Genomic DNA, 18,414 nt, shown 5'->3' on the forward strand with positions numbered 1-18,414 from the left:
GGATATTAACACTGGTAGAAATTACTCATGTTTTCTGTGTTAAAACGTGAGGATATTTTCCCCAGATGCTCAGGGTTAAGAGTTGCTTGGCAAACGTGTCCTGGCATTTCTGAATGACAGCTGGCCCAAGGAGCAGGACATATCTGTGAATTATCATTTTAACTTCCTGGGTCAGGTTTTCTCATCACTGCCCCCTCTTTCTCTGTACCCAATGTCAGCTGATGACCAGTTTAAGAAATAACCTTGACTAAAACAGCACAAACTGCCTGCAAAGCACTCCCGTTGCAGCCAAGCTCCCGGCGTGCAGGAGTCTGCGGAGGAGCTGAAAGGCCATGCACCCGCCTGGATCATTTTAAACAAGTACCTTTCCCGTCAGCGGGGAGGAAACAATCCCGTTGCCAACATTCTTCTTGGTGTGATCTGGAACGACGCTCGGGCGTCTGGGAAGGGAGGGGACCGTTCTGGAGATGTGGCCCTCGGGACTTTTCTTAGACCCTGGAATTCTGTCAAAGGAAGAAAACAAGTCAGGGAAATCCTCTTACTAAAGCTAGACGGGCATCACAGAAATGGAAGGTGAGAAAGAACCAGAGTAAGTTAAAGCCAAGGTTACAATGACGTTTTTTGAAAAGGCAGAGCCAAAGGCAGAAACAGCCCGAGGGAAACCTGACCACGCAACCCGCTTCTCCGGAATCCCACCTTGCCCTTCAACCGCTGTGAAGTAGTTACAGCGAGCCTCAGATGTCTGCTCAAAGTAAGCAGAGCACAGAGCAAATTACAGTCAGAGCTCTCCAACATGACATTCTCAACGTGCCAGAAAGCAAGAGAGACCTCTCAGAGCTTCCTCCAAACTCAGCCAAGTTGTGTGAAACAGCAAAAATGCCTTGTCTGCTGCGTCCTCCAATCTCCAACCTGGTTGGTGACAACCAGCCCGAAGGGAAGGCCCCTCCCGATGGCGCTCTGCCTTAGCTCCTCACCAACAACTTCCTTCCCTGCACGCAGGGACCGCTTCCCTGCAGAGGACGGGCACGCTGGCTGGCAGTCATCTAAAGGCCACACAGCTACTTCAGGGACACTTTCCCATTTACATTCAAAGTGGCATCAACGTGAGGGCAGACGGAATCCTGTCTTGACCTTTCCCCGAGGCTTTAACTCAACCAGGTAGATTTGGTCTAGAAAGGGTCCTTCCCAGAGGACCCTTTGGTCCATTGCGCATGACCGGGGAGGTGGCATCTGCCCACTATCTTCCCTGCTGTGGCATTGCCAAGCACCTCTAGACAGAACGAGGCTAGGGAGGCCCACTGGTACAAGAAAAGAACAAGAAAAGGAGCGAGTCCATCTGGGGAGGGCGTAAGTTCATTACCGCAGGTAGAACAGCACATAGGCCTGCTGGTTCAGAACCACCTTGATGTTGCTGGAATGGACCAAGGAATCATTCATCTGGTACCACTGTCCGTTGCTTGCCTGAAGCAGCACAGGGAGTTGCAGAAAACAAGACAATCAACAAACATTCCATAATCCTCACTTTTAAAAAAGGGAATAAAAAATCTGCTGTTAGTTGCTGCTATGCCTATGTGCTAATTAACCAATAGAGATTTCCTATTAAAATGTGTAATATTTGCATAATTCTGAAGGTGACCCCAAAGTGTGCTTTGAGCCCCAGTTCCCTCCTAATGCCCCAACAGATGTGAACTGTCCTTACAAAGGAAACTTAGGGCAGTCTCATCACCACGGCATCTCCCACCAACACTCAGCTTTCACCAAGCTGTCCTTAGGGTTCTGACAAGGCCCCAGAGGCAGCTACTCTCCAGTGTCTCACAATGAATCCAAGAACACCACAGATTCCAGCGGAACCCGAATACGAGAGCAGGACGTGGCGCTTCCCACAGAGGAAGTGCTCTGCAGACGCAGGCGGCACAGGCGATGCACGCGGCCCCCAGGACAGCAGACCTGCACCCCCAGCCTCTCACCTTCACGTAGCAGTAGTAGTGCCCGGCGTGGCAGCTGTAGCCCGAGTGGACCAGGACAGCATAGAGCCCGTACACGACAGGCTCACCACTATTCTGGGACATGTACGGACGGATGTTCAGGAATTCTGGATAGCCCACATCCTGTTTGAAAAGTCAAGGAAAAGGCAAATGAAATTCATCTTTGTGAGTAAGAGTCAGCTCCCCCTCCATCCACACAAATGGCTGGTTTAGCTTGACTTTAATGATCTGCAGCGACCGGGCAGGGGTGCCACTGTGGACCCCCAGTCCACGTCGGGACCCCCAGGCACAGGCACGTGGCGGGAAAATCCAGCAAGACAGTGGTTCTCAAACTGCACTGTGCAGAACAATCCTCTAGAGACTCTGAAAAATGCAGATTCCTGGGCCACGTCCTCCAGAGATTCACGTTCATTGGCTCTGGGGTAGAGTCAGAAGTATGCATTTTTAAAAAGCAAGCCACGTGGTTCTGACACAAACCGTGGCCCACAGAGCCACCTGGGACATGGCCCTGAACACTCACCTTGGTGATCTTGCCCCCACTGAAGTTGGCAAAGCGCTTGAGGGACAGGGTTAAGACGTTGGATGTCCTGTGAATGGTGAAGCGCTTGCTGGCTGGAACCTTCTTCTTGCATCTGTGAGGAAGGGGAATGGCAGGTACCGTTCACGCTGACAGCACACTCTACGTGCTGTCTTCACACTGCGTCAGTAACAGCAACAACTGCTCTGTACCAGCGGAGTCTTCTTAAACGAGATTTGTATCCTTTGTACCCCTAAAAATCACAATCAACATGCCTCAAGCAATGAAAAGCTATCGCAGGGAAACAAAGGCCAGAGAAAAGGTGGAGATTACAAAGCAAAAATAAAGTACTTTACTACCCAGAAGACTAAATAAGACGCAGAAAAAGTTGCTCTGAGACAACAGGAAAGAGCGAGTTAAAGCAGACGTGGCCCACGGATGAAACAGGCGAGTGGGAACCCACGGCAGCACGGAGCGAGGAAGAGGCAGAGAGGCACAGCGCCTCAGGTGAAGGGAAGCGCGTTTAAACAGGGGTAAACACGGAGCACAAAATGAGAAACTTGACAAGCAGAATTAAGAAAATATTCTGTAGTGATTACAGCTTTAAAATGACGTGGATACAGAGACACCCACCCAGTAAGACTGCGCAACCATCAAAAGGACAAGGTGAGAGTCCCCGCGGAAATGGAAATGCCCGAGACCGCTGAGGTAAAACCTGGGAAACGTCCCTTAAGGGGCAGACAGCGGGTGGTGGGCACAGCCCCCGGAGCAGCCCGCCCAGTGAGAAGCTGGCTGAGCCCCTGCCCTGCCGTGTCTTATCAGTGTGACCTCGGCCAGCTGCGTCCCCTCTGCGTGCCTCAGTTTCCCCATCCTGGGTAATGGGAAATGAGAGTTCCTCCCTTGCAAGGTAACACCTGCAGGGCCGTTAGAAGAGGGGCAGCAGTCTGTGAATGGCAGCTGTGACAAGCATGGCTACCACTGCCTGTGTGTGACTGAGAGTCTAACACAGGCTCCTCAGGGAACGTGAGCAGCCGTCGCCCCCGAGGAGGGGACAGGCACAGGAGTGCCCGCTGCAGTAGCTTATTTCATGTCTTTCTGGATGGTTCGAGCTTCCACCGCGGCTACGGGGACTTACTTGGCGCACATGTAGGCATTCTCTCCACTCAGGGCATCTGGCTTCACAAAGAGTTCCAGAGCACGCACGATGTTTGCAGCTTGCTGAGGAGGACAGAAACGGAGTGAGACAAACAGAAGAAAAGGCTGACTCAAGAAATGCCAAACTTAAGGTCTTTTTCAGGCTGAGGCAGCAAATCACAAAATTTTACTTGCATGAGCTGCCCGCTAGCTGCCACCTTCTGAGACATGGAACGCCCACCACACAGGAGCAGGGGGCCAGACTGGGACCCCTTCTCCAGTGATAAGAAAGGCCACCACGGGGGTCTGCCTGCATCAGGCACTTCTGGAGCTCGGACCGGCCCGGGGAAGGCCGACAGCCGCCCGCGGGCCCGGACGGACCAGAGCCCAGCGCCGGCCTCACGAGGGCTCCCTCGGCAACGGACACAGCCGCCAAGCTCCACACCTGCATGCACTTGTGCCATGGCGGCCCACAGCCCGTGACAGATTCTCCTCAAGCCTTGTGTGACAGTGTTGTCCCCACTTTTGCCTTAGGACAGAAAACTCAATTTTACCTATTTTTTTTTAAATGAAAGGAACAGGAAAAAGGCTGGAGAGAACCAGGCAAAAATGATGGTCTCTCAGTAAGGCAGCGGGAATCTAGTATTTCCCCACATCTATTGTGACATTGTGCCTTTCCCATTCTGTCTGTCCCGTGTCACCCGCCGGTCCCGCCCTCCTACTGTGCACACGCGTGGCGGAAGCGGTGGGTCTGTACCCGGATCTCCAGCGCGATGTCCAAGTAGGGGTCGTAGGTGTCCGAGACGCTCTTGCACACAGAGCACTTCACTGCAACACAACAGGGAGCCAGTGGGGCGGCGCAGCAGTGGGGCACCCCCGGCTGCCAAGACCTAGACCTGGGAGGCCGACTCTCAACTGGGCTTTGGCCAAAGACAATGATCCCACCTGGCCCCAGAGAGTCCCGGTGTGTGGACAGCGCTCCTTCGCCACCGGAGTTCCCGAGATCTGTGCCAGCGCCTTCCCGCCCAATGGGCCCACCCCGCGCCGCTGGCCTCAGCGAGGCGTGGAGGAACCGAGGAAGGGGGGAGGGGCAATAACACCATCACCCCTTCCCACGTGCACAGCGCTTTTCTCCACTCGTGGGCTACTAGACCTGGGCAAAGCGGCTGGCAAGCGAGGGTCTCACAGAGAGGAAAGCAAGGCTCAAGCCCCCAGTTACCTGCCCAAGTCTACATCGCTAGGAAAGAACCCCCAGGCCATGCTTGAGCTCCTAGAATTTCCTGGGTTAATATCCCAATCCTGGTAAGAAGGGACAGAGACAATGTCACCACTTACCACGTGATCTGAGATACCCTCCAAAAATCTGATGGACGAGAGTAGTGGCCTGTGTTTGACGATCCAACCTGAAAAGGAGGCAACAGCCTTCAAAGAACCACAGGAGACCACGCAGCAGCCTGTCCCAGCTCAGCAGGACCCCCGTGTCCCCAGGCTCCCTTGTCCTCCACCCTCAGTGGCTCCACGTCATCTGGTGGTCTCTCCACAGAGCTCTGTCTCCCCAGGTCCCCACAAGGGGGTCCTGGCGTGGGCTTCAGGGCAGACGGCCCAGCATTCAAACCCCCAGCACCATTTACTAACTGGGGTCCAGGTGACCCTGCCCTACAGAGCTACTGAGTATTCATTTACTGGGTGACTATTCATGCCACGAAGATGTGAAGAATCTGGAAATGACACGCTACGTCGAGTCTCTGCTCCCTGTTCTCACTAGTGACCCACTGCATCCGGTTCCGACTCACTCCTCTGAAACCGTCTTCTTTTCGGAGTCACCAAAGACCTCTTGGGACAAATCCTGCTGGCTTCGGAGTGGTTTTACCAGAAGGCTACGCAACGAGGCAGTGTGGCCGACCCCGAGACAAGCTTCCTCCTCCTCCAAGGCTCTCCTGGGTCCCCACCTCCCCAGCTGCCTTCTCCGACTTCCCCCAGCGCAGTGTCCTCAGCCAGGTACTCGGCGGTGCTGTTCCTGGGGCCCTTTCCACGGCCACGGCTCTGCCACCCCCGGGAACGCACTGACCGCACACCTGCAGCCTCTTGTCCTGTCTGTACCACTACTGATCACAGCGCTTCCCAGACTGTGGGCGCTCAAAGTGTTTAGAGGACCAACAAAGGGCCACCGAATTTTTATTTTGCAAAGTTAGAAGTTGAAAAATCACTGCCACCATCTACTGTCACCACTATTCCTCGAAAGAAGGGATGTGGTTTTTTTTTTTTTTGAGACAGAGTCTCACTTTGTTGCCCAGACTAGAGTGAGTGCCGTGGCATCAGCCTAGCTCACAGCAACCTCAGACTCCTGGGCTTAAGCGATCCTACTGCCTCAGCCTCCCGAGTGGCTAATTTTTTCTATATATATTTTTAGTTGTCCAGATAATTTATTTCTATTTTTAGTAGAGACGGGGTCTCGCTCAGGCTGGTCTCGAACTCCTGACCTTGAACGATCCACCCGCCTCGGCCTCCCAGAGGGCTAGGATTACAGGTGTGAGCCACCGTGCCCGGCCAAAAGAAGGGATGTTTTAACTCCAAAAACTAGCAAGGCCGCAATCTCAGAGCAGCCTGGGAACTCGAGGGTGGCTGCATGTGACAGCAGCTGCGGACATCCAGGCTGCCCTGAGCGTCCTGCAGCCCGTGAGAGCCACCCAGAACCCACCCCTGGCCCAGCCTGGAGCAGAGGAAGCGCCGTCGCCAAGCCACCCGCAAGGGGAAATAAAGTCAGGTTCTAGCAAGTTCCCCCACACGCCCGCCCCAGCCTTGGGTACAAGGGCGGTAGGGACAACTGAGCCGGGAGGACGACTAGAGGGGACTGGCAGCATGTGGCTGAGGCGGCCGTCCCCAAAGGCATGAGCTGGCGGGGGAGAAGGGAGAAGGCAGCCAGGCGTCCTCAGGAGACTGGGCGGAGAAGAGCCAGAGCCGCAGTTTGGTCCTGGAGAAAACCCCGACTGGGAGGGACAATCCGACCCCGCTGACCCAGAGAAAGAGCCACCCGCGGAAGAGAGTGTGCGTCACTCTGCTGACAGGCAGCACCCTCGGATGAAGGATCTGGAGAACCGCCAGGTCTGCAGCAGGAATGAAACGCAGTCTAAATCTAGCAAACAGTAACGAACAGCAGCAAAACGCTTCACTGGATGAAAACCATCCCCCAGAAAACACGCACAAAGCAGAGGGAGGCGGCAACGCGAAAGCCCAAATGCACCACACAGCCCCAGACACCGTGAGATGGCCGCGGACTACCTCGGCTGGGACCCTGTACATACGCGCCCTCCCAGAGGAATCTTCTAGAACTGCAGTCCCCAACTCCTGGCCCCTAACTCCTGGGCACGGGAATGGTATCCCGCCCCCACCCCCTGCATGGGGCTACCGTACATGGCAGGAGGTCAGTGGTGGGGGCGGGGGGCAAGCAAGCGAGCAAAGCGTCCTCTGTACTTACAGCTGCTCCCCATCACCGGCATCACCGCCTGAGCTCCGCCTCCAGCCCCACTCCCCGCCCTACCCCCATCTGTGGAAAAATTATCTTCCATGAAACAGGTCCCTGCTGCCAAAAGGTTTGGGGACTGCTGCTCTAGAGGACAGAATTCACCCAGCCAAGGGGGCTGAGAGGTGCCAGCAGGAGGGTGGACGGCAAGCACCAGGAAGATTTACCTGTAGCCCAAGACTCAAATAGAAGCAGGGGACCGGGCAAGAAAGGGACGTCACCTAGCACGTGCCAACAGAAAGAGGACAATGCCAACTAAAAGTGCGAGGGAGAGAAGAAAGGAGATAAGGAAGGAGGTCATTGAAAACCTACAGACCAGACCACCAGGGTCAAAAGACAACAGCCAAGGGCATCTCACAAAGGTCTGTGGACAATGCAGTCCCTAGAACAAAATATAGATCTTCTTGAACATCAAAAGAAATTTAAAAAATTAACAAGAAAAATTAGATAAAGCAGCACAGCAAATATGCTACATATAATTATCATAAAACACATTAATACGACAGAGCTGAGAGCAAACTTTAGCAGTCTTAACAATAAACGTGAAGGGTCTTAATTTGCCTTTGTTGGTTTTTTTCTGAGACAGAGTCTCGCTGTGAGGCCCAGGCCAGAGTGCAGAGGTGCAATCACGGCTCAATGCGGCGTCCCACTGCAGGGCGCACGCGACCCTCCTGCCTCAGCCTCCACACACGGCTTCACGTCGTCTGTTACAAGACGCTCAACTGGGTTACGAACAAGACCAAAGCTCACGAGTGCCCGAAACAAAGCGCTCACAAAGAGATGGGCAGAGGCGAAGGGGCAGGCGGACCCTTCACAAGGCAGGGCTGCGGTTCTGATGCCGGGCACAAGGCAGGGCTGTGGTTCTGATGCCGGGCGCACTACTACAGAATTCAAGCCACAGGCATTAATGTGACACGCGCTTTGTCATGCTAAGAGCAACAATTCTCAATGAAGACAGGACGGTCATAAACAGCTATGCCATCTGTAAAGCAAAACGACACGAGGTGCAAGGAGACAGAAAACACCAGCCATCGTGGGCTTAGCACACATTCTTGGTACTGAACAAAAGAGGCACGTGCACACAGACACGGAGACAGAAACATCATCATCAAGACAGATCTGCGCAGACACAGCCAACGCTGCACCCTGACAATCTGAGGATTTCCCATCTCTAGTGCTCAGAACATTCACCAACACCAGTGACATATCAGGCCACAGAGAAAACAACAGGAAGTTCCACGAAATAGAAACACAAACACACTCCGATCGCAATGCAAGTAATACCAAAAATCATGAACAGAACAAAAACCAACAAGGTCCTTCTGCCTGCAGACTAAATGGAATCACTGGGCTTATGAAAGGCTCGCCACTTGTGACAGTCTTTTATTTTTTTCTCACCCCGTGACCTTTCACTACAGACCAGTGGAAGCTCTCTCGCTGACGGCTGTTTGGGAAGCGGCCATCTCCCCCCTGGGCCAGCGTCCAGCAAGGCCGGGCCATCTGACGCTCGGCCTCCCTCCCCTGCCCCCGCCCTTGTGCCAGCGTCTGGCTCGGCACCGCCTACCCTGCTGCCCAGGCCACACACCGGTCTCCTGCCTCCCACAGCCCTGAGTCCTAACCCTACGCACCCACCCCTCCCGAATTTCTCCCACCTGCTGACTCTGCTTCACTGGCCTGGGCTGGGGCCCAGGTGTCAGTTCTTGTTCTAGGAGTTCCAAGGTGGCAGCACCCCATGCCCAGAGCTGGAACCCCGCTGTGGACTTGCTGCACCCACCTGGAGGTGCTGGCAACGCCACAGTCCTCCCACCTACCTCACTCCTCACCCAGCCTCCCGCGCTCAGCCTGAGGGGCCGCTTCTCCCAGGAAGCCCCCTCTGGGGCAGGTGACCCTCTGGGGTGTGGCTGCCACAGTCTCCCTCCAGGACATTTCCCACACAGCGCTGTCAACACTGGTGGGTCTCCCTGTCCTCGCCAGTTGCACCGGCAGCTCCTCAGACTCGAGGACCATGGCTTTAACCTCGGAACACCCGGCCAGCAGCACAAGCATTCAGCAAACAGCTACTCAGTCAGGTGGGGGGCAGGAAGGGAGGCTCAAGCCCCTTCAGGGCAAGGGGAAGAACAGGCGACCAAACCCTCAGGAGAGGCGAAAGCATTCTAGGAACCCAGTAAAAGCTGTATTTGCATCAACTTACTAAAGTAAGTTTTATTCTGTCAGGCTCATTCACCTAAGAATCTCACCCACGGAAGCCGCGGCTTTCCCATGTCACTCACTCACTGCTACAACTCGACTAGCCGCTTCTCTAAAGAACGTTCCAGGCAGGTCTCCCAAATTGTCTAAGGTATTTCCAGTACTCCAAGCCCAGGCAATAAGCAGGAGATCGTGAGCATTTCCTACCTGTTTTCTTTCGTCTGAACCCACGAACCCAGGAATGACACAGAAACAATTCTCGACGGTAACTACCACACCTTGCGGCACAAAGCAACCAACCGTTACAGACGTACATTCTGTGCTTTCATTTGAAACTAAGAAATTGTGACCAGGCAGACTAAAGTCTTAAAAATTTTAAGTTCCTAACCTCAAATTTTCCTGTATGCTTTTGCCTTATATTATAGAGACATCATAATTTCTACCACTGCCATCCTCCGTATCAAAATAATGAAGTGATGTTCAAAAGACTGGAAAAGCCCATGGCAATAGCGGAACATTCTAAAAGAGATTTGCTAAAGCATCCTCCCAGCTGAGCTGCTGAGACAGAGCCCCCGTCACTCCGCTGCACCCAGACGGCCCTTCCCCAGAACGTGCCAGGAGACAGCCCTTCCCCAGAAGCCAGGGAAGCCCCATGTCTGGGCTGCAGCAGGTCAGCCACTGAGACGCAGAATCTGCCGCGTCCACCGGAGGAAGCTGAGCAGAGGGTAGCAGGGCCGGCTGCCTCCACAACAATGTCCTGCTGCCACCACATCAAAAGACGTCCGAACCCCCTCGGGAAAGGTGGCTGAGGCGAGGCACGTACTTGGCATAGCCGTTCAGGCAGGCCTTCTGCATGGCGTCGATGGTGTACCGCAGAAACTCGTGCGCGTCCTCTTGGTTCCCAAAGCGGAAATGCCGGGCAATCTCTAAAGGGGGAACAAAGGGAGGGAAGACCATGTGCCTTTTCTTCCAACAGCCTGCTGCCACCTCCCTCGTCAATTCCTAGCTGGCACAGGGTGAGACAGTCCATCCACCTTTCCAAAGTGGCAAATGAGGAAAACAACAGCTCCACATAAATTCTCATAGCCCAGCTATGGCTCATCACAGCCGTTGTTTTCTCAGTGAGATCTGAGACTTGAACCCTCATTGCTTCACAGAAAAGCTCAAATGCCATCAAGAACACCAAGCCTTTAAGAATGTAAAATACAGCCGGGTGCAGTGGCTCACGCCTGTAGTCCTAACACTTGGGGAGGCCGAGGCAGGAGGATCACTTGAGGTTAGGAGTTCCAGTCCAGCCTCAGCAAGAGCAAGACCCTGTCTCTACTAAAAATAGAAAAATTAGCCAAGTGCAGTGGCACACGCCTGTAGTCCCAGCTACTCGCAAGTCTGAGGAAGGATCATCACTTGAGCCCAGGAGTTTAAGGTTGCAGTGAGTTGTGACGACACCACCGCACTCTAGCCCAGGTGACAGAGCAAGACCTTGTCTCCAAAAAAAAGAGTAAAGTCCGAGTAACGAGTTCTCCAAGAGCCCCTACAGAACACAGATGGATTATAATTATGTCATAGCGCTATAATATACACAGGTTTCAAAAGCCAAGAATGGACCTCTCTTTTCTGCCAAGTGAATGGGAAATGAGACTTTTACAGCACAGGACAACTGGTCCCTAATGTCCAGAAAGGAGTTGGTACATTCCTCATCCATCCTCTTCCTAGCTCTCTGCCTGCCCAGAACATGCAACAACGCCCTCCACCTGGCCAAAACCTACCTGTCGTGACCCACCCCATGAAAGCCTCCCCCACTGACGCCAGCCCCCATGTCTCTAACCTACTATTCTTTGGTCTGCACAGCCACATGCAGACACTTAGCACGTGGGATTCCCAGGGCTTCACTCACAACTCTCCTTTCCCTTGCACCAACTCTCTAGCACCTGCTACCGAGCAAGCACTTAGCAGGCATTCAATGCATCGATTCTTACTTTTCAGGTCCCGGATGAAGGAGACGGGCTTGATAGAGTTGCCGCTGTTGGCAAAGGCCTGGACGATGTGGTTCTGCATGACACACAACATGCAGAAGCTCCCCTGGTGACCTGCAACAGGGAAGGAGGAGCCACCGTAAGACAAGAGCTTTAGAAAGAATCCACGATGACGCCCACACCCCAACATAGCAAAGACAGCAACACAGGCAGGTAAGAGCACACCAGTCTGTGAAAGGACGGCTAGCCAGAGACCCCAGACTCCTGACACCACGTGGTGATCACCAGGGAAACGCCTGGGGCCCTGACTCCTCCAAAGCTGTAACCCTAACCGTCTCACAGCACCGAGTGAAGGCCGATGACCCGTGCAGGAACCTCTCCGTATCTCCACAGTATTACTTACTTATAAAAAGAATACGTCTGATTTTCAGAACGGAAGGCTGGAAAAATGTCTTCTCTAATTTCTAAGTTACATTATATGGTCAATAGGCTAAAATATTTTAAGGCTTCCTGACAGCCCCTTAGTTTGTTCCTCAAATGTGGCAACCTTTGCTCTACTGCTTCTAGTAAACACCTCGCTGCTATTTATCAGGGGTCGAACGTTTTTCCTGTGAAGATCCCGAGAGTAAATATTTTCTGCTTTGCGGACTACACACACAGGCTGTTTTGACTGTGCGATCTTGCCACTGGGGAGCAAACGCAGCCAGACAGTATGTAAACAAATGGGCATGGACATGTTCAATAAAACTTTATTGACAAACACAGGCAGTGGTCAGATTAGTCTGCCAACCCTGCTATATATATCAAATGACTTGTTCTTCCCTAGACTTGACAGTGTACACTCTTACCTTTAAAATTATGACATTTTAAATACAAAGAGATGTACAAAGAGTATACCACCACCCAGCTCTACTCCATTTTAAGTATTTTTTAAGTAAAACATTGGTATAGTAGTTGAACGCCCCCTCAATTCCATTTTCCACATTCCTTTATCCAAAGTAACCACTATGCTGAATCAGGCAATCACTACTGCCGTATTTATGTACTAATACACAGGGGTCTATCCATAAACAATGAATGGTATCCGTGTCTACAGACTTACTTTATATAAACTGTACCACACAATTACACACCATTCAGCAACCTGCTTTTTAAAAATCCATGTTGCTAGACTTAGCTCTAGTTTCTTCAGTCTTACAGCCAGAATATTTCAGAGTGAATACAGACCAGTTTGTTTATGTATCTACTAACACGCACTTGGCCTTTCCATTTTGTCTGCTGTCACAAACACGCTGCAATGAACAACCATATACCTGTCTCCTTGTGCACGTGGGTGAGTTTCTCTAAGGTATAAACCTAGAAGATAAATTTCTGGATCAAAGGGCAAATAAGTTTTCATTTCTGCAAGATGCTGTCTAGATCACAGTGCGTTACCTTTTCAATTAGAACCGTCTCGTAACACAAAATTCAACCCAAATCAGTTTTTTCCACCTCAATAGTTCTAATTACTCAGAGGTACTGAATAATACTAAAAATCTTAGACCTATCTCAAAGTCAGTAATGGACTAGAATGCAGCCTGCTTACCACAGATAGATAAAAATGCTAGTATTTACAAAAAAATTATCCTCAGAAATACATGTTATTGCCTTTACATAAGGAGGAGGCTTTTATTTTTCATTTAGACTTTTGTTTGACTTTCTAACTGTATTCATTTATTACTTTTATGTAGATAATTATTTAGTGTTCTTCAGTCAAGGTTTTCTGTACATATTTTGCTAAATTTAGGTCTAATTACTTTATTGCGTATGTTGCTTTTATAAATTTTATAAATTTCTTCATGATAGTTTTTTTTTTTTCTGAGATAGGGTCTTGCTCTGTTGCCTGGGCTAAAGCACAGTGGCATCAGCACAGACCTCCAACTCCAGGGCTCAAACGATCCTCCCGCCTCAGCCTCCTGAACAGCTGGGACTACCGGCACGTGCCACCACGCCCGGCTGACCTTTCTCTTTTAATCTGTTAACACAGTAATAGTAATTCATTGAGGCGGCAACATGAGCAGTCACTTGTGCTTACTGTGCGCCAAGGACTATGTCAAGCACTTTACAGAGTTCCAACCCTGCAACGACTCCGTGAGGAAGACGAGGGGCAGGAAGCAGGAAGAGGTCACGTAACACGTGAGGACTCACAGCTACGAAGGGGCAGAGGTGGGACGCAAACTCACAGGCCAGGCTCCCGCGTCCTGCTTTTAACTGCCACACTAGCTCCCTAATTATGTTCACAGATATTCTTGTTACGACTTTGCATCCCCAGGATAAACACAGCAGCTTACAGTTTTTTAAAAACTGTGCCATTTGCTAGCATTTTTCCTAGAATTTTTATATCTATGTTCACAAATAAGATGGGATTATAATTTCTCTCTCGTGTTGTCCTTGTTTTTTGTTATTCGAGTTTTAAGAACCTCACAGAATGAGCTGGGGAATATTCTCTCCTTTCTATTCTTCACAAGAGTTTGTAAAGGATTGGAATGATTTGTCTGTCGTAAGTTTCACAGAACACACCTGTACGATCATCTCCACTTGGGTGTTTTTTCCATGGACAATTATAAATCACTAATTCCTTTAACACATTAACCGCTAATGAGTCACATTTCACTCGTACTAGTTTTGAGCCCGAGGCCTCGTGTAGCAAAACCTGGGCAAAACCCTGCAGTTGGTTCGTGAAAATATTACCTGTTGATGTTCTTATTGTTACAATTAATACTGACAATTCTAAAAACATGGAATAGATGAATACAAGTAACAAATTTTTCATTAAATTAAAAGGATCATTTTGTTTTCAAAGTTTTTATTCTATTTTCATAATAAGACACCATGGCCCCAAAGAAAAAAATTTTTTTCCAGTGTGGCATTCAGCGTGTATTGACTCTTCAGACTTTCTATTTCCTTCAGTTTTTGGTTGGTTATATTTTATTTCACCTTTATTTTACTCATTTTTAATTTTTGCTTTGGGACATGCTTTATAATGTACACAAAATGTATTGGTACAATAGATGCATAAAATAGCTGAATACACGTATTTTGGAGGTATCTTTTGCAAATTTTGTTTCTGTTTGGATGACCGTCTTCAGGAAAGTTTGGCGGGCGTGACCCGACCCGACTGATTCACCTTCATGGCCCAATCTGCAGCAGACACCAATCAAATTTAAGTTTGATTGGCTACTACATCACGAACTTCACTCCTGAATTTGATCCAGACTGAAAACAGCAGTGCCACAAGCACGTGGGCTGCCCAATGCCGAGGACTCAAAGCCAAGCCTGACTGCAAAGTCGTACTCACAGCTGCGAGCGTGCTCCCTGGAGAGCAGGTAGTTGGCCAGCGGCGGCGTGTAGGTCAAGCACTGGATGGTGGAGTTCAGGAAGCAGGTGTTGCCAAGGTTGTGGAGTCCCGCACCAACGCGGAAGACCCGCTCCCACCGCAAACACAGGCGCTCCATGGGGAAGAGCACTTTCTGCGGGGCTGGGACTCCGTCACCACAGCTCTCGTACGCATACTCACTGCCTGAGAGATAAAGGGACACAGGACAAAAAAAGAGGACATCAGTCTACACACAGGTAGACCACAATAATAAATTCCTGATATGTATGCTTAGCATGCAGTTGCTCAGAATACAGCCTCAAGGGGTAAGTGGCGGGCTCATTTACTGGACATCTGAGAAAGCTCAGGAGTAAACCCAGTCATTCCACAGACCCGCCAGACGGCTTACATCTAGAATCAAAGGCCCCTGTATGAATGGGAGGACAGGATTCAGAGTGGGCAGCGAAGGAACCAGGCCCCGGCTCTCCGCACCATGCTGTGCCCACATGCAGCCCACCCCATTTCCCTGTCTTGTTTCCAAGGCCTACTTTTGATCCTATTAAACCTGGGGCAGGGGGGCAACTTCCAAGGAACATCCAAGTACGCAGATCTCCTCCCTACTGACACAGGAAAGTGACTCCCAATGCTGGGAGCCACTTAACGTCCCAGTGGGTCCTCAGCTTCGTACAAGAAAGAATTCAGGAGTGAGCCAACAAGGTAAAGTGAAAGTGAGATATATTCAAAAACCGTAGAGAGTTAGAAACCCTACTTCACAGACAGAGCAGAGGCAAGTTCTCCCTGCAGAAGACAACCAGCCCCCTGTTTCCTGTTCTTTCTATTTAAGCACCTGGCTAAACAAGGGGAGGAATATTCATGAAGGGGCCGCGTTCCGAGACTATCTTGGTTCTAACCTGTCAGAACTTGCCCTGCCTTCATCTTGTTTTGATCAGGGCAATCAGAAACTTTGTTCTGACACTTCCTGACTCAGGAAGGCAGTGCTGCAACAATGTGGCACCCAGAGCAGTGCCTGCCAGTCCTGTCTCACTACCAACTCTGCGCCGCTACTTCTGTGACCGCAATCTACTGACCCCATGTGAAATTCGTAAGTGACCACATTCTGCTGTTGTTCCTATTAATTAGTCAACTTTAGTCCATCCATTCAACAAATACACAGTGAGGGCCTTTCTAACAATCTGTCACAAATCTGTACCCTGTCTTCTGGCCTGTGGTTCATCTCCACTCTTGTGGCAACTGGCTCCCTCCGTTTTAGGGTTCAGCAACACATATTTGCTCTTTAAGGACTCTAGCTGGTAGGAGAAACTCTTGCTGGCTGGCTCAAACTCGATCTTCTGCAGAAGAACCTTCTTGGCAGAGGAGGCCAGAAGCTTCCCCAGTTCCCCATCATCGGCCGAGTCCTTGCGGCCAGGCTTCAGGGCTTCCTTCAGCTTATCCACTATCGGCATGGTGCATCACTGTGGGGACAAGAAGGAACACAGACCGGTGAAGAACTAAGGCTCATGAACAAACACACCACTTCTCTTAAAATCCCCTCTTTGGTCACCATGGATGCCAAACACCACAAAAGCTTTCCTGGATCAGCTGCCAGCCCTACAGAGGAGTGTGAAACAAGGAGACACAGTTCATGTGTCCTCTCTCAAAAAGACAAGGTGCCTCCACAGTAGAGCTACGCAGGCAGGGACTGCCCCTGCTGCATGCATCTCTTTAACAAACCCTCATCACGTGGCTCTGGACGCACACTTGGTGCTATTTCCTTCCAAAGGCCACCATGTCCTAATGTTAGCTCAAAAGAGGGAAACACTACTCACACACACACACGGACAAATCCATGCGATAAAGGAAGCAGCATGCAGGTCAGATTAACAAGCATGTCTGGACAGACCTGCACGCTTCAATGTGAAGGCCACAGGCCACACGTGGCTACTGAGCACATGAAACGAGGCTAGTCCAAATTGAGATGTGCTATAAGTATAAAATACACACCAGATTTCGAAGACATAGTATAAAAAAACAACGGAAAACATCTCAGTAATTTTCAGATTGGTTACAGGTTGAAATAATAGTATTTTACAAATATTAGGTTAAATAAATTAGGAAAACTAATGTCACCTTCTTAATTTTAATGTGGCTACTATTAAATTTTAAATTGTGGTTTGCATTATATTTCCACTGGACAGTCCTTAGACAAATTGTCTTTCTAGAAGTAGAGGAGGACCGAGGGAGAAGAGAAAGAGTAAGGCACAGCCCTGGAGAACAGCAAGACACCTGAACCCAAGCAGACGCTTCCCAGGCCACTCACAAGAGAGAACAAGAGCAAAGTGGGCCAGTGGGGAGATCCAGTCTCCTGGAGGCGGCAGCCTCAGGGACTTCTATCACCCAGAGCTATGAAACCCAGGGACAACTACTAGTAACTTCTCCAATTCTCCAGTTGTAAAATGGCCACGAAAATGACAAAAATAATAAGTTTAGAAAGTGCTGTAGAGCTTGCTACATATTAGCCCGACAGAGGCTTTAGGACATCTTTAGGACATCGGGGCAGTTGCACAGACACTGTAACGAAGAGGAGACCTGTCCTGCTCATTGCTACACTTGTATCCGCCGCTTCCCTTCCCACCCCCCACCTCCCACCTCAGCCCTCCAGCCCAAGCTCAGGCAATCTGGATCAACCATTAGAAAAATACATCCTTCAAACTGCGCACACACAGAGAAAGACGGCAACTCCTTCTGATACCCAGGCCCTGGCCCGCCCTGAAAGAATCGATGAGTCAGGTGTGCCCAGACGTCTGCTCCAGTGAAAGCAGGGACCCCTCCTCCACCTCTTATTAAGTCATTCAAATTAATCAATGTATTGTCATCTAATTCTGTACATGGATCAAATATCTTTTCCTATAAAAGCTTCCATAAAGAACAGAAACATAAAAAACTGATTTTTAAAAAAACAAGCCTAAGTTCTCTGATTTGAGGAAATAAAAGAGCCTTTTCTTACAGGAATTATCTAAGACTTCTCACCAACTGAACAATCACTGCTGGGTCACATGCAGGTAACTGTGGAATGAAAAAATACACAGAAACCTCTGTAGGCTTACCTGGGATACGTGAACTTGGGCTGGCTACTTCCTCCTGCAGCATGGAATCAGGTTCTTAAGGGAGGGACCGGGCCGGAATGGGCAGGTGCTACGCTGGGCCCTGGAATCCAAGGGTTCCTGCTCCTGGACTCCGGACTGTGAAATCACCAAAGCTGCAGAATGGGTGTTGGTGCCTGTGGGATGAACAGTGAGACCGTCGTTCAAGGCTGGCTCTCCTCCCACTGTCTCTTCGGCCACTTCCCATGGACAAGGTATAGCAACTGTGGCCATCTACCAGGAATAAGTTGTCATTACGACTTAGGAATATCCACAGTCCTGAAGTCAGGAGAACTGTGCTAACTAGCCACGAAATACTGCAATGCACGCGACATGGAAAACACTGCTGTCTGCTCTGTACCTTAACCCTGATGCTGGAGACAAGTTCAGTGAACAAAAGCTCCCCACACTGGCCAGTCAACTGCAGTCTGATCTCATTTCCACAGAGCAATAGGTAATAATAATAATCCCAAGCTTTTGGATTTCATGAACCAGTAAAATTAAAAACAAAAAACAACTTAAGGAACAGTAAGAGTTGCCAGATTTTTACTTTGCTAAGTATGGATGTTTTCTTTTGTTACGATCTACAAACACTACCAAATT

The 18,414-nt window shown here is 50.2% G+C and overlaps 1 protein-coding gene across 2 annotated transcripts in view; it reads right to left on the minus strand.

The window, feature by feature from the left end:
- Window positions 1–18,414, minus strand: part of USP36 (ubiquitin specific peptidase 36) — a 33,416-nt gene that overhangs the window by 13,169 nt on the left and 1,833 nt on the right. For both annotated transcript variants that reach the window (XM_045527055.1, XM_045527054.1), the window contains exons 2-13: window positions 17,776–17,948; window positions 15,882–16,143; window positions 14,654–14,875; window positions 11,320–11,430; window positions 10,167–10,269; window positions 4,972–5,039; window positions 4,394–4,464; window positions 3,638–3,720; window positions 2,506–2,617; window positions 1,968–2,108; window positions 1,361–1,461; window positions 365–503 (exon numbers count right to left, since the gene is read on the minus strand). In XM_045527055.1, coding sequence (XP_045383011.1) covers window positions 365–503; window positions 1,361–1,461; window positions 1,968–2,108; window positions 2,506–2,617; window positions 3,638–3,720; window positions 4,394–4,464; window positions 4,972–5,039; window positions 10,167–10,269; window positions 11,320–11,430; window positions 14,654–14,875; window positions 15,882–16,134 — 1,404 coding nt within the window. In that variant the 5' untranslated portion in view covers window positions 16,135–16,143; window positions 17,776–17,948. The remainder of the gene's footprint in view (window positions 1–364; window positions 504–1,360; window positions 1,462–1,967; window positions 2,109–2,505; window positions 2,618–3,637; window positions 3,721–4,393; window positions 4,465–4,971; window positions 5,040–10,166; window positions 10,270–11,319; window positions 11,431–14,653; window positions 14,876–15,881; window positions 16,144–17,775; window positions 17,949–18,414) is intronic.

Source organism: Lemur catta, chromosome 15 (assembly GCF_020740605.2).
Source record: "Lemur catta isolate mLemCat1 chromosome 15, mLemCat1.pri, whole genome shotgun sequence".
Classification (NCBI taxonomy): Eukaryota; Metazoa; Chordata; class Mammalia; order Primates; family Lemuridae; genus Lemur; species Lemur catta.